This window comes from Peromyscus leucopus, chromosome 11, assembly GCF_004664715.2.
Source record: "Peromyscus leucopus breed LL Stock chromosome 11, UCI_PerLeu_2.1, whole genome shotgun sequence".
Classification (NCBI taxonomy): Eukaryota; Metazoa; Chordata; class Mammalia; order Rodentia; family Cricetidae; genus Peromyscus; species Peromyscus leucopus.
Genome location: NC_051072.1, coordinates 1,375,378 through 1,397,608, shown reverse-complemented (window position 1 = coordinate 1,397,608; position 22,231 = coordinate 1,375,378). Strand labels below are relative to the sequence as shown.

At 42.2% G+C, this 22,231-nt stretch overlaps 1 protein-coding gene across 1 annotated transcript in view; it reads left to right on the top strand.

Moving 5' to 3' along the window:
- Sema5a (semaphorin 5A) overlaps positions 1 to 22,231 on the top strand; it is a 466,375-nt gene that overhangs the window by 383,589 nt on the left and 60,555 nt on the right. The window contains 3 exon segments of the mRNA XM_037209370.1: positions 2,769 to 2,886; positions 14,032 to 14,213; positions 18,038 to 18,181. Of these exon segments, the coding sequence (XP_037065265.1) occupies positions 2,769 to 2,886; positions 14,032 to 14,213; positions 18,038 to 18,181 (444 nt within the window).

Here is a 22,231-nt window from a genome sequence, read left to right as displayed (position 1 = left end):
ACTGATCACCTTAGTGGGTCTCATGAAGTGAGCCTTCATTTCATGATAGATCTGCCTCTGGCAATAATAACAAATATTGGTACAGCTGTACTGTATAAACAAAGAAAATGTATGCACAGCATCATATAGAGGCATTGTGGTCTACTTATCTTCTATAGTACCAAGCTCTCATGTCCACACGTTTGGATCACAAGTGCTTTTCTTCTTTGTCTCTTATTTGTGAACTATTTCAGTGTAATCATGTTACTGCTATGGTGGTGGGGGCAGCAAACAGGTTTATAAGAACAGTCAAGTGTGCTAGAAACACTCTATAATGTTGAGTATAAAATTGATTCCTATAGGCTCTGAGTTTACCTTAGCATTCCTTTAGCTCACCAGCAGTTTGTGATTCTCCTTCCTGTTGAATATTTAAAGACAGCAAAATGCTGGTCCAAATGGAAATGTAAGCAATCAGTGTGTTCTAACCAGTCAGCTAGGTAGTTTTATTTGTCAGTGGAGAAATACAGCTAAAAGACCTTACTAAGCATATGCATCCCTATTTAATAGCTACTCCACAGATCTTCTTTGAGCTTCAGGTTCATAGCTGTGCAAATGGTTCCATGAAAAACCCAAGCTGCAGCAGCATCCTTGACTCCAGACCTGCTCCAAAACTGTCAATAACAGCGGTGACTGAGCTCCCCCTAAGATTTTTGTTGCTATATAATTTACTGATCTCATGGTTTTAAGAATGGAACCATTACCATGAAAATATCTTACCTATAAAAACATTATGAACTTGGAACTCATTTGGACCCGGGATAGCCATCAGTATATGACAGTGAGCAAGAATTCAGACTCCCTGGGTCTGTGATCAGAAGAGCAATAGCAGAAACTGAAGTTACATAATAGTTTAGCACATTATAAGAATTTTCTTTCCTGATGAAGTGTTGCTGCTGGTTAATATAGGTCCTTCTAGGATGGCATTGCCCATGAGTAATCTTTTGTACTATATGCACACTCCATCAAAAATTAGGTTCAAAACCTCCCCATGTTCCACTTGTAAGTTAAAAGCCAACCATACCAGTTGAACATTGTCATGATTGCTAATGTCCCAGGAACTGGAATACTGAGGCAGTAGGCCATCCAATTCAAGATCAACCTTGGCTACATACAGGCAACCTGTCACATAAAATACAATAAGTTAGGGCAGTCTGAGCCAAACTGAAGACAAATTGACAGATCCATAGATTACTTTTTCACAGCTGTACCTATTGTACCATATTCTGCTCTGTACAACACATTCTTCACCAAGCGCTTTATCTTTCTGAGAAAATAAAGAGACTCAGATGTGTGCAAGAAATGTGCTTTCTTCTCGGTGTTTTGTTTGCCCTTTGAAGTGTGCAATAGTTACAGGGTAGCCTCGGTTTTTAAGGGGCCTCAAAGGCTCTTGATTCGGTCCTCAGGCTTTGGAGATGAGCTTCTGTTGCTTCAAGTTTTGGTATCCTGCCCACCTGAGCACCTCCCAAGTGAGGCTTTGCCAAAACCTTCTGTCTTTTCTATTGTAGCAAGAAAGAATAAAGATTTGGGGGAAGTAATTTTGCGTGTGTTCAACAGTAGGATGCTATTTTCATAACTGACAGAATCATTTTTTAAATCCTGCTGCTGTAGTTTCCTTGGCCCAGGAACAATTCTACACTTGATAATTATGGTGTAGTATATTAAATGTTAATGTTTTTGTTTTAGAATAGCAGATATTTAAATCTAAGGGGCAAAATTATTGTCAAGAGACCAGATAAAATCATACTAGTAATTGGTTTTCCCCAAGTTCTTCACAATGTTGATGTGACTTTTTCTGATCAAGTACCTCAAACTCATTGGATTTTTAAAAAATCTTTATTCTTTCTTGCATTCTTATTGAGTTTTAGAGTAAAGAAATGAAAATTTAAAAAGGAAATGCCACTTTTACTATAGCTACATCTATCAGAAACTTGCCTTTTCCATATGGTCTCTTTAAAAGACCCAACTTCCAAAAATAATAAGTCATAGTGGTTGGCGTAGAGTAGAACGGGAGGAAATTATAAGTATGTAGGCTTTCTATTGAATGGGCAATTGTGTTTGGATAGCAGTTGAAATATTTAAAGAGTTATGGAATGTTAGAAACAACCAGAGCCCTCAGCATGGTAGAAAAACAGCTGTTATTACAGGCAGAGTTTCGGAGTCCAAACCCTTCACTCTAGGTGCAGAAGCCCTGCTTCAGGTCTCCATGTGGGCTTTGCAGGCAAGGAGGATCCTGAGCACAAGAGGAAGTCTGTCAAACGTCTCCCCTTTGGGAAGCTGGTTTTTACCTGGTGGTCATGTTATTTAATAGAAGAACAGGAAAAGGAACTTGAGCCCTTTGGATGGTTCTCTAAGTGTAGCTGTGTTACAGTCACCCATGATGGTGCAAGTGAGGCCACAGACAGAGCAAATCCCAAGGTGAGGGGCGTACTTGGTGTGTCTTTCTATCAGTGAGGAACGACTCCTTGGCCTCTCTCGAGAGCTACAAGCAGAAATGCACTGAGCTAGTTCAATACCAGGTCACTCCCAGTTCCAGTCAGCCTGTCACAGCCAGGTAATGTCCAAGCAGGAAGCAGGGGGCTTTCAGTCCTGCCCTGAGCCCCCACCTCACCTAGGTCTGCTTCATAGGTCACACTTGAAAGATCGCCTTCTTCCCAGGAACATCCTGTGGTATAGTATTTTCCTACAGTACGTGACCTGCACAGTCAGCGTGTTTCCATGTCTGCTTTCAGTGCCTGCATTGGTGCCCAAGACCCTTACTGTGGCTGGGATGTGGTGATGAAGAAGTGCACGAGCCTGGAGGAGAGTCTGAGCATGACTCAGTGGGAGCAGAGCATCTCCACCTGTCCGGTATGTGCCTGGCCCATCCAACTTCCAAAAGTAGTGTCCGTAGGAGGCGGTCCTCTGTGGCTCGCCTTTCCGGGTGGATCCACTGTTGCAAACCCACGTTTGTGTTTCCTAAAGTTGTTCTATTCCTGGCCTGCAGGAGGGCCACATAGGATGCTCTCATCTGCTTTACATTGATTTGAAATACTTAAGATTCAACAGCACTGCTCAGCATAAGATCCTAGCCTTTACAATTTTTTTTTTATTTATTTATTTTTGTACAGAATTTGGTGTGGACTCTGGTCCCTGTTACACTAATAAAATGTGAACTTCCACACTCATTCATTTCCCTTGGGGGCTGGAACTCCAGAAGCTGACATAAGCAGAGGTTTGAAGAATGAGTTAAAGGATATTACCGTGGACCCACGTGGAGCAGATTCATAGACCTTGGTCAGGGTCATTGGAAGGCCTGAAAGAAGTGGCCTTGTGTGCATTCCCAGATGGGACCCCAAGGAATGAAGAAAAACTGGCCTGTATTTACAGCCAGACCCTGAATCCAAGAAAAGCAAATCTCACTGTGAGCTCGGTGTGTCTGCTTGGATCCTTGCACAGAGAAACCCATTTTCCTTTATTTCTGTCTTCTTTCTTGTGTTCTAGCATATGACCAGTAGCTAGCAACTCGAAAGTACGGGGGCGGTTGTCACTTTGTGTCACACAGCTGTGGATTTCCGCTTGTTGGTTCTAAGCACTTCTGCAAGGCAGGGGCCTTACTTCCCCTGGATGTTTTAGACATGTCTCAGGTTTCTGAGTTGCCAATGCAACTTCCAGAAACTGCCCCTTCCCTATCTTAACTGTGTGCTAATGAAGCCTGTCCCTCAGCTTTTAAGGAAATGGAGCAGAGTAAAACTTGGAAGGTCAGCATCCTTCCCAAATGTTCCTATGGGTGGCGAGTTCTTCACACAGAGGATCCTGTGTGGACATCATTGCTTCTAGGCATTCAGTGCTCCCAATGAAGGTTAGCTTTGACCAGTGGTTCTCAACATCTGGGTTGAGATCTCTTCGGGGATCAAAAGATGGGATCACATATCAGATTTCCTACATATCAGATATTTACCTTATCATTCATAATAGTAGCAATATTATAGTTATAAAGTAGCAATGAAAGTAATTTTATGATTGGGGGTCAGCACAACATAAGAAACTTTATTAAAGATTTGAGAACCACAGACTTAGACCCTTCAGCTTTGTAGTGCTAGATCTTTGATTATAAAAAGGAAGCTCTCTTCCATATCTCTTGAAAATGGTTTGAAAAATACCATGAATTGAGGACATCTCCTTCCCAGTGCTGAACATGTAAAGAGCACAAAGGCAGTGAATGTAAATTTCGTGTAGAAAATAAAAACGCAGTGAACAGCATCCAGAATGTCAGTCTGTGCAGACATATCCTCATGGACAGTCAGTGCATCTCTCTGCAGGTTTTTGACCTTGCATTCTTAAAGGTTAAAAAAGGTAGAAGAAGCAGATAATATAACTACAGTTTGTCTTAAATGGTAAGAACACTTCTCCTGCACCTAGGGTTTATGTATGTGAGCACCTGAGCTGAAATGATTATGCAGAGGAAAACTCACCCCTATGTATTTGCTTTATAACAGGTCATGTCTTGGATATTCTACAGAAAAAAAAAATATGAAATAGAAAGATCCAATGTTTGAGGCATGACCAAAATGTTGCCACCCATGTTGTCTCAAGCTAATGAGAAGGCAGTTTCAGTTGAATTCTCAAGACAGCATGGATATGCTGTGGTGCTTAAATCACAGTTCTGAGATGTGATCACATACCTAGTGTAAGCCACACATAACAAGGTCCATTTTCTAGACACGGGTATGTCTTTGATATAGAACCCATCCTCTTACCCAATAGATTTGTCTACATCAATATATACTTTTGGCAAGCTAAGAATATTAAAAGGAAAAAAACCAGCAATAATCTTACTTAGGTTTTAAGTTTTTTACTTTAAATGTCACTTCTGTATTATCTACTCTTTTATTTCACTAAAATGAAAGATTACACTTATTAGATAAATCTGTGACATCCACATTTAATGAGTTTGATATGATATTGATCGTAAAGTATGTGCTTTATATGTAGCTGTCATTTTAATGTAGTCTCTTTAGTTGAATTTTCCATACTGAGGCCTAAACCTAGGAGTCCACACTTGGAGGGCCAGTGCTGTGTCGTTGGGTTAGGTCTGACCTTGTAGGTGTGGTGTTGAGTAGGTTCTGAGACGAAAACTGATTTTAGACATAATAAATGCCAGGAGAATTTTGCTGTCAGTTAACATTTCTTGTTCCTTCAAAAGGACGCTTACCTACATACTCACCCAAAGCAAGTAGAATTTTATATATAAGTTGAGGCCCTTTGAAGGACAACAAGCATTTCCTATTCTATGTAAAAGTGTATGTTGAAAGAGACATGATCTTCTTACACTGAGTTCAATGAGTCAAGGACATGCTGATAGGGAGTTGCACCCCCAACACACTTATGTAAACCCACCAAGGAAGTGAATCTCCATACTCCTGGGTCAGGGACTGGAGAGGTGGGCTCACAGTTAAAGAATGTACACTGCTCTTGCTGAGGACCCAAATTTGGTTTCCAACACCCACACTAGGAGGCTCACAACTTCCTTAATGTTACCTCCTGGCTGATATGGGCACCTGCATCTCTCCACACACAGACACACATATACAAATAACTAAAACTAAACTAGATAAATCTTGAAAAAGCACTCCGGATCTGTGACATGGCAGCAGTGAGTGTCCCAGTACAGACTTTCCAGTCAAACTTCACATACTATGTGTGATTTACAGGTGTCTTAGTTTGGTTCTGGTGCTATAGGAGAATAACTGAGACTGAGTCATTTGTAAAGCACAGACATTTATTACCCACAGTTCTGGAAGCCAAAAGGTACCAGATCAGGCACCAACGTTTGCTCTCATGTGAATTTCTTGCTGGGACCCAACATGGGGGAAAGGAGAATGGCAGTGGAGCCAGGGCCACACTGGCAATCCTCTAGAAAAACATGTAACAAGTCCTCCAAAGAGGAATCTTCATGGCCTGATCAGCTCTTAACAGCCCACTTCCTAATGCTATCACCATGGCAACACTTGAGTTTTGGAAGAGGCACCTCAAACCATAGCAAGCATTCTCTAGGGCTTTCACTTTCACAGCGATAACAAAAAAAGCACACCTATTTTCTGCTAAAGAAGACCAGTTTTAAGATGGCTATACATTTTTACTCTAGAAGACTGTAAAATACTTTATTGACATGCTACTTTCCTAAAAATTATAATTAAAAATATTCTCTCCAGTTGTAGTGCTTAAGTAATATACTTAAACTGGTATGTGCAGGCCAAGGTCAATTACATATCCTTGCCTGAGTTTCAGTGTTGTGAACCAGGAATCCTCTAGTCTTAGGATTCTACCTGGGCTTCACTTATGCATTGATACCATTTATGTCTTTTGGGGGACATGCCTGATATCACGTGATACAATATGATGAATCCTTGTTTCGAAATATGTCCTGTGAGAACCAGCAAAACACATGGACCAGATGAACATTTCATTGTCTCCTGATGCTGCTTCTACTCAGGACACTGTACAATTAGGAACTTAGATCAAAAGGTACTTAAGCAGTGGCTGGAGCCAGAGCCTACGTTTAACTGGCAACAGCTGAACTTCTGGTGTGCTTCCCCAGGGGTCTATAACCATTAGGAAAGAAGCCAGGCTTTGTGTCTAGAGTTTCTGGCAGGCTCTGATCTACAGGAATATGACTTCCCAGATCTCAGCCTCTTCTCAAATGATGGAATGATAAAGAGAAGAACAGCCCAACCCTGCCCTTTACATTCAGGGAGCATATGAGACATTGTTTCTGCATTTTGCAGTAAAAATTCATAGGAGAGAGAGGGAGAGGAAGGGAGAGGGGGAAGAAGGGGAGAGAGGGAGGGAGGGAGAAAGGGGGAGAGAGGCAGAGAGAAGGGAGAGAGGGAGAGAGAGAGGGGGGTTGAGAGAGAGAGAACAGAAAGAGAGAGTGAATATGTCTGTCCCTTGCCAAGGAAGGGGAGTTTGATCATGTAAACTATATTTTTACTAATACCTGAGCTTCGGCCGGACTTCCGATCCCAGCGAAGGCTGGAAGGCACTTCCGGCTAATGGCCTTGTCTCAGGTGTGACCCACAGGCCAGGACCCATACACTCCTTCACAGCTTGCATTACCCTAAGATGTTGAGATCTCTTGTGGTGTCCCTAAGGAGGGATGGCCCTAAGTGCCGTTCCATTTCTAGGAACTGTGGTAGTGACTCTGTAAGTGGTGCTTCCTACTTGGCCTGGGGGTTGTTTAATGCCCATGCTGATATCCAGAGACGGGCGTTATTGCTTCATTTTATTGATGAACTAACTGGGACTCACAGGCGCTAAATGGAGATCGCCCCTACTCAGTAGTCTACAACTCGCCACACACGACTGCAGCTGACTCCTCTGCTAAGGTGCAGTCTTCCCTTACAATTCATCTGTAGAGATAAGCTCAGCGTGGATATTAAATTGATGTCACAACATGAGACAGAACTTCCTGAGGAGCTTATCCAATATCCTGCTCCATGCAGTCACTGGAAGTAGATATAAAAGACTGTGAAAATAAAGCAAGATCTAGTAATTCTGAAGAAAAATGTCCAGATAAACATTTACGACGCGTTTAGCCATAAAAGAACGATAGTTGGAGGGATTGGAGGGGTGGCTCAGTGGTTAAAGTACTTGTTACCCTTCCAGAGGATATGAATTTGCTTCCCAGAACCCATGTCTGACTGACTGACTTTATTTCCAAATGATCCAATACCCTCTTCTGGCCTCACATGGACGGACGGACACACACACACACACACACACACACACACACACACACACATTAATAAAAAACAAAAACAAAACTAAATCTTTTAATAAATAATATTGGTCAAATGTAAAAAGAATATAAAGATGTACCTGCGTTCCCAACTAGCTAATGTGCATACTCACTAAGCCAGTGGAGAATTAGAGAATAAACCAGTCAACATGAAAGGATAATTTGTAGTAACAAAAATGGATCCTCTTTAGCTAACACTTGGAAATTTATTATTTTCTCTTTGTCGGGGAAGGTAAATTTGTGTACATCTGATTCTTGGGCGGCATTTGTAGGGGAAAGATAAAACAGAACCAAGTTATGGAAAGACGGCTGAGTGTGTCACAGGTTCCTGAACCAATTTGCTTTCACTGTGTCTTGGATCTTGTACAGGCATATCTGACTTGGGATGTGGTAAAGATTAAAGGAGGTAGCACATTGGATCCCCCATGGCTGCCATGCACTGCTGATGCCTGGTGCATATTTTACTCTGGCTCACATTTAATAGCATAAATCACATGCTTCCAGAAGAAAGTCACTTGGGAGAAACCTGGAGAAAACTTCAGACATTTTATTCTAGAGTGTTTTCTTTCATTTAATGTTTCTCAGAGCTAGGGTGGGACCCAGGCTTTTTCTATGCTAGCCAAGCATCTGCTCATGGCGTCAACTGCCAGTGCATATGCCTTTATTTCAGATATCCCTTTTAGGAAGATTATGAAAAACTTAAAATATCCCAATTTCAAAATTGAAGGCCCAGGATGCACACCATTATTTCTAGTCCTATTTTCTAGGCAGATCCTCAATCTAAGCCATTCAGAATCCAACCAGGCATGTGGCTAAATGCTGTGCAGGGAGTTCGCTCACTGCTCTTATGCTTCCCTGAGGCTTGCAAGTTCTTCTGGCTCCAGAATGTAGTGTAACAAACGTCACCAGCTCTGGATGGAAGGTGCTGCCTCTCCTGTCTTCAGCTTCCTCACTGCCAGACAGAACTGAAGCCATCTTGCTTCCTTGCAGATTCGCCACGGGAGCTGCACTCTTACCTTGTGTGTGTTCGGACCAGTGGCTGCCCAATGCCGCTCCTTCCGCGTCTACTGTTTTATGAAAATGATGACTGGGCGTCATTGGTCTTTACTCCTTGTCACTTATATCAAGTAACCCCTCCCCTCTTCTATGCCATCCTTATCAGCTCATCTTTTCTTTGGGCATATATTTAGGAAGGAAATTCTCATATTATCTCTCTGCCTAAATCCTTCATTTGAAGCCAGACCCACAGAAAGAACAAAGAACAAATCTTGGTAGGAAACAGGGCGAGGATGGTTGCCAGGGACACCTAGAAATAGCTAGCGACATTTTAGGATGACATAAAAGGTGAATGTCACATTACATTCTACCCTCATATGCCAATGCTCAAAGCAGAAGGAATTTAAAAAGCAGAAACAATTTTCTCTCTTAGCTGGAGGAAAATAGGTTTTATAGATGCCCCATATACTTTCTTTGCTGAGTCTTTCACAAGAATTAGGTCCTACGTCCATCCTAAGAGCCAGCACTGACTGAAGTCACAAGGAGTCCCCGTGTGTCATTTACCGTTTCACAGCTGTGATAGAGTAACTGTGAGCGCAAACTTGGAAGGAAACAAATGTATTGTGTCCAGTGGTTTCAGTCCACAGTCACCAACATCCACGGAGTCTGGGCCTGAGGCAAGGCTAGCCATGAGGGCAGAGAGCACGCTGCAGGATCAAAGCTGCTGCTAACCTTGTGGAAGTCAGCCAAGTAGGAAGAGGACAGGGCTCCAGGGATAAGACTGCCGTCTCCGCCCCTGACCCACTTTGTGCAAATAGGTCCTACTTCCTTACAGTCCACTGAGTAGTAAACTTGATGTAGTAATCCATTAGTAATAATATTGCCCTCATGATCCATTCATTTCTTAATAGTGCTACGTTCTAGGAACCAAGTTTTTAACATGCGAGTCTTTGGAATATTTATATTCAAACCATGACTGTCTTAGACAAACTAGGATCCACCATTAGCCTTGGGGTTAAGTGCTAATGTTTGCCCTGGATAATGCTGGGCAATAACTGGTATAAGGAGTCCCAGGCCCTTCTTATTCAGAGTGTTTCTTTCATAGAACTTGTCTATTCTAACTGATATCCTGTCCAGGGCTACTTGGGTTGCAGAACTGGGAATTTCATGTTCCCTACAGAACAAGAGATACATTTCAAGGAAGTCCATGGGCTAGAGTTTTGAATGGCTTCTTTTTCCATTTTCTCTTCTTTGTCACTGTTATGTTTTATTTCTTCCTACTCTCATAGCATTAGATTTTGCTGTAAATAGCATCCAGGCAGATAAAAACGTCCAAGTCACTGCTCTGTCCATCACCTTTGTATTTTCATGAAGAAACACAGTGCAGGTGAACTTGGAGTTAATTTTCTCTGCCCCTAATCTCCTAATTTTGCTACAAACATCTCTTCTTGAAGTTTCTGACTAACATTTAGAGAATTCAGATATCTTAAGAAAAAATAATCACCCTTAACTTACATTACCCTTTCCTCGTTAACTGAGAAGTAAGATGTACACAAGTGACTAGTTGTGCCCAGGAGCTCAGTTTCTCCCACAAGCTCTCCACGCCAAGGCCTGCCCTTCCTTGGTGTAGGTTGTTCAACCTGTCCCTCTCACCTCTGTTGTGTTGTGTTATGCTGTGCTGTGTTGTCCTGGATGCAGCCATGAGTGCCATGGCAGGCGGAGGGAGCCTGGGTTTGATCTTCCTTGCCCTTCTTCAGTTCGGGGTGTTTCTGCCAGGGGTTCCATGACTCCATGACTAAGGCTATGCATGGTAGTGCTTGTCTAGCTCCGACTCTCGGCCCCCTCCAGCCATCCAACCTACCTTGTCACCCATGAGCTTAAGATAGCTAAACTTCCTTTCACAGCTGGTCCTTGGGTTCTGCAGCATCTCATGATATTTTCCTAACATTCTCTGTTCTCGTTGCCTCCCTGTACAATCCTACAGACTGTCATTCTTTTGGGGGGAAAGGGTCATGACAGTCACCTGTGTGTATTTTTCAGTGTGACGCCCCACCTACCCTGTAGCTACATGACTTTTGGGGCTTTTCCATTTGTTCATGTGTTTGTAGACTTGCTTTTCCCTGAGATAGAAGTAATGCTCTGCAGGCATCTGGTTACTTCTCCCCCAACACGTCAGAGACTAATAAACAGAAGAATAGGTCTGCACACTAAGAAGAGCCATTTTATATAAAATGTTATAGTAATTTATAGTAATATAATTTGTTAAACTGTCTGAATGTTGGTGCTCTGCGTATTACTGTTTGGAGCTTTTGAAGTTGTCTTGATTGATACCTTCACTTAGGTTCACACTGCTTAGGTTTCTGCATCAGATTTGAAGAGCTGGACGTAATGTTTTCATGTATAGTTGGTTTTGCGAGGAGGTCCTAGCACCTGTCTGTCATGCACAGAGCAGCCAGAGACCCCCCACCAGGCATCATACAGCGCTGGCTCTATAGTCTCTTCTTTCATAGTTTATCTGCTCACTAATAGCTCAGTAGGCCCCCTGTTCCATTTCTGAACAATGCTAGCCAATGGTATAACCCTGTCCATCATTTTTAAAATTATACAGTATTTCCAATGTGAAAATACCCACAATAGCAGTGGCTCTCCTTTATCTTCTTATCTATAATAAGAATTTTTGTTCCAGATTCACCTTCCCAAAAAATGCCTCTAGCCAGGTCTATTGACACTTGAGAACAATTTCCTGTCATCCAGATCTATTTTGCCTTGAGACACTCACAAAACTCCAGTGCAGCAGCGTGTCTACCTCATCCATCTGTGAAACCAGAATGGACGCCAGCATTCTTCCTGGTGATGAGTCTATTACTCATGGAAACCTTGAGCTAATTGCTTGGCAAGTGCACTCATACCGTTTCCTTTAGCCCCCGGCATACCTCATGGGTAGATAGTTCTTATCACTTCTCATTTCCTTGATTCAATCTCCCCACAGTGGTAGGCACATGGTAGAGTCAGTGAGACTTTCACTCCTGTTCAATACCCTGGGGCACAGTGGAGGAGAAGAGCTGACTCTGTGGATTCCCAGGGCAACTCCACCTGTCTCAGACAGTTAGTACCTTCTAGAAATGGCAACAATGACTATATAAATAGAGCTATGTGTATAGAAATGACACAAATCACCATGTTTAATCAATGTCTGTTCCCTGAACAAGAGACTTGGGATTTTTACATTAAAAACAAGAGTAAGTGTTTATAAAGTGGGCAAGAGTCTGTGTATGGTTATTAACATAGACTTAGTTAAATAATGGACAGGTACGAGGAGGTAGTTGGAGCATGAATGTGGAAAATATCCAAAGCAGGACCGTTGCTGATTTAACAAGAAAGTCTGTCAGTTCAGAGGTTTGAATCATCTTGTTGTGCAAGGCATGTTTCTCCTTAGAAGTACATGGTTACCATGGAACCAGATGGTCCAAGTAGGACCTGTGTCCAGATGTGTCACACAGACCTTGGAGAGGAAAAAGCTTCCTCTTGGGAAATATGCCTTTCTTTATCCACTTGTGTTTGAGCTTGCTCCTGGATGAGGCAGCTCCAGATTCTCCCTCTAGCCACAGCTAGTATAGAAACAATGGAGACTGGTGGGCAGGCTTAGTTCTACCCACCTTAGGAAATAAAAACCATTAATGTTGACTAGAAAAGAGAAGGGATAGAGAACTACACTGTAGAGCCGTATCTGTTACAATACATTGTGATTAGCCAGCATATCAGAGAAAACCACAACAATGAGTAAATATTTCTCATAGTACTTAGAGAAATGATAGATAAAAATACTGTTCCTGACTGGCAGTGGTGGTGCACACCTTTAATCCCAGCACTCGGGAGGCAGTGCCAGGCAGATCTCTATGAGTTCGAGGCCAGCCTATTCTACAGAACAAGATCCAGGACAGGCACCAAAACTACATAGAAACCCTATCTTGAAAAAAAAATACTATTCCTTCTGAGGCTGATGCCTTTCACATAATGACTGACTGAGAAGACAGCTGGAGTCAGAGAGCAGAAGGAGAAAATACATATTAGTTCATCAAACTAAGATTGTGGTCAAACTAAGACTCATCTGTCTTCACATTAAAATGGAGGCTAGGACTTGAATCCCTTCTGCTCCCTTTTGGAAGGAAGACCTTGGACAAGGAACCTAACCTTTGGCCCCATGAGTGCCTCTTCTCAAGAGACCTCTTATTACATATATAAGGAAGTTGCTCACTCGTCACTGTTCAAACACTGATGTCCCAACCACACTTGAACACATCACCACGTGCCAGACGAGGCCAGAGCCCAGCATTCTGCCTTCAGTGACCTGCATGGGTCTCCACCACTGTGCACTCAGCTCTTTCTCTGTGTCACTGCCTTGAACGCCTTCCATCCCCAGTGACAATAAAGCATCTGCCAATGAGTCTCACGAACAGGGAACAGCCCCAGCAGTGTGCACCCCTGACATTCTTATTCCTGTCATCACCCAAGCTGTCCTTGGCATCAAGGGTCCGGTCCGGCTGTTTTCCTGGTCCATTTCCACTCTGAACAACTCCACACAAGTATCCTACCAGCTTGTTGTCCATCCTCGGCAGCACAGCCCGACAGTGCCCTTAGTAGCTGTCACATGGGGTCGTAAACACATGCCAAAGCCCTTCCTGGCCAGCGTATAAACTCCAAGTGGTGCTTGCAGCACAGCCTTGACAAGAATAATCCTGAGAACTGTAGCTCTCTCATTGCTCAGGGCCACTAAGATGTGCCGAGCATCAAACCTTGTCACTTTGAGGTAACACTTGGGTCAAACCAGGATAAATTCATAGACTTTTGTTGTTTTTAAGGTATATAAAACCATGCATCCTTGGGTTTCCTACATTGGTGGGCCGTTCATCCAAAACCTCATTCCCAAGTCAGCCTTTATTCCTCCACTGCCTCCTCTTCAACGGTCTTTCTTTTCCTCTCCCTCTCATCCTCATTCCTTCCTCCTTTTCCTTTTCTTCCTCTCTACACTGTTTTTTTCATCATCTCTAGTAGTGAGCTATGCTGCATGACTTTACAATGTTCTCACACATACTGCCGATTTTAATTTTTTTAGGATTTTGGAAGAATTATGATTGCCACTTGACATCTGTTGTTTTCGTGACGTTTTATTTTCCACAGCTTTACTGTTTCTGACACTGTTGCTTGTATTTGCCTTCCAGACCAGAAATCTCACTGTGGACGGGAGCTTTGGCCCCTGGTCTCCGTGGACATCCTGCACACACACAGATGGCACTGCTGTGGGATCCTGCCTCTGTCGGTCCCGCTCCTGTGACAGTCCAGCTCCACAGTGTGGTGGCTGGCAGTGTGAGGGCCCTAGGATGGAGATCACCAACTGTTCCAGGTACGTGGATCAGATTGCTCTACTGGACAGTCACGTGCCACCGCAGATGGTTGAGAGATCTCGGCAATCACTCTTAATACAAGCCATCCCTTTAGTAGATGGAGGGGGCAAAAAGACAGGGACACCCATCACTTAACTATTACGTCATTTGTGGAAGAAAATTTTAAATTGCAAGTTAAGTTGTAAATTAAAATTGCTTATAAGCTCATAATTAGATAGGAAAACATTACTAATTTACTCAATATAATTGGATTTTTTAAATGCTCATTACCTAATATCTTTCTGAAATAGATGACTGATAATCTCTACTGGTGGAGCATGATACATTAGCTTGAAGGAATCTTTGCTCTATGCAGCAGTAGATCAGAACTCAGCATACCCTCCCAGCTCTACTGACATCAGACACTTGGTCACCTAGATGTTGTGATCCCCAGAGGTCATTTGAGTTGCCTCATGCTCTTTTCTGACCGCACTTGTTCATCCTGCCTGCTTCCCTGTACACCACAGCATCAGAAGAGCCTCTTGAGTCAAGGTTCAAGCCTCCTTTTCACATGATTAACAGTACATTTCTTAAAATCTTACCTGCTTTTCAGAGCCTAAAATGTGGAAACAGTGAGGGAAACTATTTCCTTAGCCACTGACTGAGGGTAGATTTGGGTGATCGAATTGTGTGAAAGTAAAAAAGACCTAGCATGCCCAGAGCAGCATGTGCAGACAGAAAAAGGCAAGCCTCGTCCTTGTCAACAGTTTTCATAGGGTAAATTCAATTACCCCATAAAGTTTAAAGAAGCCAAGGAGGGCCACAAAGATAAGACTATATAATAAAACAGAAAACACAGGTGTGTCAACATTGCATCTTGCTCCATATAACTTCTCTGCAAGGAGGTGGATTCCATGAGTGCCCGACAGGAGCCTAACTAGGTTACTGGACTTGAAGATGACAGTGATGTTGTTTCATGCTATTTCATTACTGAAAGACTGTAGAGCTCTGGGTTGTAATTGTTTGTCACTCAGGCTGCAGTTCCTGTTGGAAAGTCACCCTCTAAATAAGCTCACAGTGCAGCTTACTTCAGATTAAAATCTTAGTAAGTCAGCCTGTTTCCGTGATGCTGTGTGAGTGGAAGCAGATGACCATGTACTGACTCCATTGTAAAAACTCCCCATCCTCTGTGTGATTACTTCATGGGGCTCTGTGATTACCTGACACTGCATCTCAGCAGCTTCCAGAAGTATGCAAAGCTAAGTCCAGATAATAAAGAGTTACTTATAAACTTGTTTCCCTTATCTCCTGATTTCCTATATCCTACCAATTTTAGATACTTTTATTTACTTACTGTTGCATATGCAACATGTTCTTCATATTATAAATCAAATATATCATAAAGCTTCATATTACTTTTAAAAGCTTAGGAAATTAAAATTTAAAAAGTAATATGAAAATCAGTATGTTTCTGGATTATCTAACAATTTTCTTCATAGGTGGAAAAACTTTAAAAGCAGAAATATCTAATTTAGGTTGAAGTTAAGTTGTAAAGTTCTAATAATCTAGTGAATTACTTTGACAGTGTGTAGGGCTGTGGGTAGAAGGGAATAAGAAATTGGCTTGTCCAAACGAATGGAAACACATGAACTATGAACCAAAGGCTGAGGGGCCCCCAACTGGATCAGGCCCTCTGAATAGGTGAGACAGTTGATTGGCTTGATCTGTTTGGGAGGCATCTAGGCAGTGGTACCAGGTCCTGTGCTCATTGCATGAGTTGGCTGTTTAAAACCTGGGACTTATGCAGGGACGCTTGGCTCAATTTGGGAGGAAGGGACTGGACCTGCCTGGACTGAGTCTATCAGGTCGATCTCAGTCCTCAGGGGAGGCCTTGCTCTGGAGGAGATGGGAATGGGGGGTGAGCTGGGAGGAAGGGGAGGGAGGGGGCCAGGAAGGGGGAGAACAAGGGAATCTGTGGCTGTTATGTAGAACTGAATAGTATTGTAAAATAAAATAAAATAATAAAAAATAAAAAAATTTAAAAAACAAATAAACAAACAAAAAGAAATTGGCTTGTTACTTTTATGAGGAACATTGGAAGATCAGTCTCATTTTAATTAAATTATCAACCATCAACAATTTACCATGCATTAGATGAACGGTATCTGTTTTGTTTCTCTCAGTGTTAAGTTTCAGCTGCTAAACTGGGAAACTACAAAACGTATTTAAAAGATCTCAGGAAGTTTCATTTTAACTAAATAATTTGTTCATTATTTCAACTTATGTATTTAATGCTGTGGATATTACTCTATGTAAATAAAACACTGATGGCCAGTGATCAGGCAGGAAGTATAGCGGACAAAGAAGAGGAGAATTGGGGAAATAGAAGAAGAGAGAGACACTGCAGCACGCCAGGAGAAGAGCATGTAGAGACGCCGGTAAGCACAGCCACGTGCAAGCTATAGATTTATAAAAATGGGTTAATTTAAGATAAAAGAACAGTTAGCAAGAAGCCTGCCACGGCCATACAGTTTATAAGTGATATAAGCGTCTGAGTGATTATTTTATAAGTGGATTGTGGGACTGCGGGGCTTGGGGAACCTGGAGAGAAGCCCTCCAGCAACAATTTAATCCTATGTCTTCAGTGTTACCGTTACATACTTTTGTGTTCTTAAGGAAATGTATGAAGGCTGGTGTGAATTGACCTTGTTCGAGCAAATGAAAATCCAGTAGCTGAGGATACAGGATGCCTGGGGGAATGCCCTTGTGGTTAACAAATAGAAGTTCTGAGGCTGGAGAGATGGCTCAGGTGTTAAGAGCACTGGCTGGTCATCCAGAAATCCTGTATTTAATTCCCAGCACTCACATGGTTATAGATGGCTCACAACCATCTATAATTGTAGTCCCATTGGATCCAATGCCCTCTTCTGGTATGCAGATGTGCCTGCAGGAAAAAATTCCATAAATAAAGGAATCTTTAAAAAAAATAGAGATTCTACATACAATATATATTAGAGCTTGGATCAAGCAATAAAATGAATATTCTAATGCTCAAAAATGATAAATACTTACAACTTACTTTTAATAGCACAAGAAAACTTCTAAGGGAGATATTTAAATTACAAAGACTTTGAATATATTGTCATTTTCTGAAAAAAATACACTACTGAAGTATTGTGTGTCAGTAGCAATATATTTTGTAAGTAACTTTGGTGAATAGGGTCATTTTGCTTTTCTTTTATTCTTAATATAACTGTATCATTCTGTATATACAGTAGCACAGTTGCATATGGAATTATGATTCTGAATTAAATATATCCCCATCCCCCTTTGTTATTATCAAAATTGGCTGGAAATCGTGAGGAAGATTCCACTTGTCCTGAGCATGAACACTGTCTATAGGTTTGTGCATGCTTACAGGTATTAAATTTAATATAATTTGCTGGATGTGACTTCCAATCATTTTCCTATCTCGGGGATACTGTTTACAGGTTATAATGGATGTGATAAGAGTCAAGCAAAATTTAGAATTCTATAGGGTTAGGATTCATTTCTAATACTTTGCAGTAAAATACTACTCTAATAGTTTGAAATTTTTATAACTAAAGTTTCTTAGCTGTTTCAAACAGTTAAGTATTTTAGAAATGATTTGTGGCTTTCACATCAGGTGCCAACTGTAAGGGACCCACAGTAACAGAGGTTACCAGTCTGCTCTGTCCAAAGGCTGTGGTTCCACACAATCTACTAGTCCACCCATGGGACAAAGGCATTTGCAATAGGAGCCGATGGGTCACAGAGTCTGAGCTGGCTTGACTGAGATGTTAAATCACTTGCTTCTCCTCAGGAACGGAGGCTGGACTCCCTGGACCTCCTGGTCGCTCTGCAGCACCACCTGTGGCATTGGCTTCCAGGTGCGGCAACGCTCCTGCAGCAACCCCACACCCAGGCACGGAGGCCGCGTGTGTGTGGGTCAGAACCGGGAGGAAAGGTAGGTGCCTTCTGTGTTCCTACGCCAGCATCCTCATGCTTCCTGCCATCAGTGCGGCCGATTTCACTTTGGGATCTAGCTTGGTTTGTCTATGGCATTCCTCTCTGTTAAGCTAACCCACACCTTATTTTTTTTCTGACATCCTTCAATTTTGACCAAAGGTTCCCATGAGGAGCCTCGTTCTGGTCCTGTTTCTCTGCATGCTTGAACTGGCTCAGGGAAGCCCTTCTCATGCTACTGGGTGCTCAGGAACCAGGGGCACCTGTGTGCTGGGCTTCTGTGCACCCAGAACGTGAGCCTGCTGGAGAATGGTGGTTGAGATGTTAAGTTAGCCCTGTCTCAGCAGCTGCAAATCCTAGCAGGTCCTGGTGATAAGGGCAGGTAAGATGAAGACTGTGGTGTAGGCAAGCGAGAAGAAACGCAGGGGAGACTGTGTCCCTCTACCCTCTAGTCAGTGAGCAAACATCCCCCATGAGCTGTCTGCGGTACCAGCACAACGGAAATCGCCTTCCACAAAGACTTTCACTGTTCAGTGCTCCATCGGGACATTTCACCTTAGACTTGAATCCAGCAGGTGTTTTTATGGTTTTGTTATAGAATTAACCGTTTTGCTTTGACTCCAAGGTCTACTCTTTGTTCCTTTTCTTTCTCTCGCCTACTGAATGCATATTCCGTTCTGTCACTATTGGGGTGAAAACTTGTAGATGAAGTTCACATCACTTTTAGGATATCACACACACACACACACACACACACACACACACACACACACACACACACGTCATCCTATTGAATGGCTTCCAGTGCCTTTTAGTGAAAAAATATAAGCTCCTACTCAGTGTCATGTGTCCAGGGAGTCTCATAAAAATTTCTTATTCATATATGACCATGTAATTTGTAAATAAAGAGCAGGCTCACTGTTTTTTTTTTTTCATGTAGTTTTATAGTAGGTGTTGAGTACATCTTGAAAGCAACTAGGAAGACCATTTTGCTTCTTCATCCACCCAGTTTCTTACTTACCAGTTAAGAGTTCTTTCCTTTTGACTAAGGATGAGAAGAGGGTTGCTGCCACATACAGGATTTGTCATTTATGAATTGGTCCCCTGAGATAGTCTTGTTCAGGTCTGTATTATTTCCACTAACACCAGTTGATAGGTGAGAAAGCTGAATATAGAAAAAATCTTCTTAGTACTTTTCCCAAGGCTTGTAAGATTCTAAACTAGTTGGAAAGTTTTCAACACTGTAAATTGTCATGTTGTGTATCCCATTCAGATGAAGTCATTTCGGGTGAAGTCATTTCTGTCTGCAAATGCTTTCTTGGAGTCCAGGTACTCCACAGACACCATCTCCTTCCCCAGGCTGAATGGACAGGAAGGTCAAGTCTCCATAACTCTGTGGCCAACTACACTGTGTTCTGTCTGTCCACTTGAAATCATAAAGCCATGCTTTCAGAAAAGAATTTAAAAACAATGGCTAGAATGTTTAGATGCCTCACACCTAACAAGTTCTTCATTTACAGGAGACATGTTTTTTGGAGTTAGATAAGGGATTGTTTAATAGAGGAAATTTTTTTACTTCAAATAATAAAGAGATGAATGGTAAGAATGTGGGCTGTGTATTGTTTTTATAAATTGATGCCTCTCTGTTGAGTATGCTTTCTAGGAGACTACCAGGCATTTCAGAAAAGCAATATACTTGATGTACCTTGGTCTCTGTTAAACAAACAGTTCTTAAATTTCTTGCTGTGTTACATGGGGACATCACTACATCACAGAAAACTCATTTTGATCCTGGCAGTGGAGATATTTGATGATTGGCTTAAAAGAAGGGGGGTACAGGATTCTAGGACCAGTCATATGAAATAACCAATACATTTTATGATATTTAAATAGCATTAAACTCTCTCCACAAATTCAACTTATGCCAGCAATATAGTTAACGATTTCTGCAAAGTTTTCAATGTGTGACTCAATCCAATGGGAGCTTAGCCTCACACAAAATCTCCTTGGATTTTTCACATCACTTCTTTTTTTACATGTGCTGTAGAATGTATGAATACCCTTTTTACTTCTAATCCATTCTTTGGAACGGATTTCTTGAGGAACCTCCTAGAGGAACCAGTTCTCCAAAGGTCACCAATAAGGTGGGACGAAGCAGCCAGGGGCACAAGCGTCAAAATGCGTTTGAGTTCATTTTCTACTGCTCTGTCACCAGGGCTCCAGTGACCCAAACAAAAACAACTGCAATCACTGCGGCACTCCGTCAGAGGGACCTCGTGTCAAGGCTCCTAAGTTGTCAGCCAGATACTGCTCCAAGCCCTTGACAACTGAGCCTTCTTGGTGTGGCCTCCAGCTCATCACAAACTGAACTTATGAACGGATTTCAATTGTCATAAGACACAGCCTCATCTGGCCACAGTGGCTTAGGAAGAAGGAAATCGTGGGCCCTGCCCACACTGCAGAGAAGGGGATTGTAGCATGATGGAGCAGGATTCACTGGTGTCACTTTAGATTCTGTCTATCACAGACAATTCTCTGTCCTCAAGTCACTCCTTCCCTTCTATCTGCAGAGTGCTTTTCATCTATTTGCAGGGTTCCCAATGCCATACCCCTTGCTAAGCTTCCTTTGGGTGACAAAGAGGATCCCTGAGTCATCCCCTTGCTCTTGGACTCTCATGGATTCTATGCACACTGGCAGTCTGCACCCATTCCTCAGTCTTACCAAGGTTTCCTCAGGAAGTTAAACAGGCATGCCCCAGCTTTCCCTGACAGCAGACAGTGGTTTGCAAAAGGATGGCCCCTGTAGACTCATGTATTTGAATGCTTAGTCACTAAGGAGTGGAACTCTTTGGAAGGACTAGAAGGATTGGGAGGTGTGGCCTTGGTGGAGCAGGTATGACCTTGTTGAAGGAAGTCAGTAACTGTGGGTGAGCTTTGAGGTTTTAAAAGCCCATGCCAGGCCAAATCTCTCTCTCTCTCTCTCTCTCTCTCTCTCTCTCTCTCTCTCTCTCTCTCTCTCTCTCTCTCTCTCCATCTCTCTCTCTCCATCTCTCCCTCCCTGCATATGGATCAGACTGTAGCTTTCAGCTACAACTCCAATGCCTGCCAGCACACTGTCATGCTCCTGCCATAATGGTAATGGACTAAACCCCTGAAACTGTAAGCAAGTCCACAAGAAGTGCTTCCTTCTGTAATTTGCCTTCATCATGGTGGCTCTTCCCATAAAGAGAACTAAGACACAGCTCTTGAGTGCTTGGGAACTATTTCTTAGTTTTAGATTCCTTAATTTTGGATTTTTTTTTTTTTTTGCCATCAGCAAAGTCTAATCTAAGTACCAGCTGGCCCTTGTTCTTTTTATGGTCCACCCCTTGTGTTTTCTCTTTCTGTCCTATGAGCTGCAGGAAGCCAGTAACACCTCAACTCTTTGCCTTGAAATGTCATCATCTGTGTAACTTCTTTCACACTTCTATGTCCTATTTCTCATATCAGTATAGATGACAATTTTGGAAGCTTTGTAGAATTCTGTAGTCACATTTTACTAACTACTTACCAAAAAAAAAAAAACTGTCCCATTTTCTCCTTACATTTTTTGTTATGGTAAAATATAAACAACATAAATTAGCCACTTTAAGTGCAGAATTCATTGACATTAATTAAACTCGCATTATTGTGCAAAAAAAATCGTAACTCCCCATTTCCAAAATGTTCTCATTATCACTAAGTAATAATATTCCATATCATCATTCTCGAGGCCCCTGGAAACCCTGCTGACTAGTCTGCCTATTAATTTACATATTCTGTGTATCACATGTAATTGCAAATCTGTAATGCCTGCCCTTTTGTGTCTTGTTTGCTTTACTTAGCATAATGTTTTCAAGCTCCATCAATGTTGCAGCTTAGATCAGAACTGAGCCCTTTGTGAATGTGTGGCATACAATTGTATTTTGCTTATTCAGTTGCCTGTCCATGGAGTCAGGTCATTTCTTCCCCTTGCCTATTTAAACAGTGTTAGAATGAACACTGGCTTGTTGGAGTTCCTGTTCCAATTATT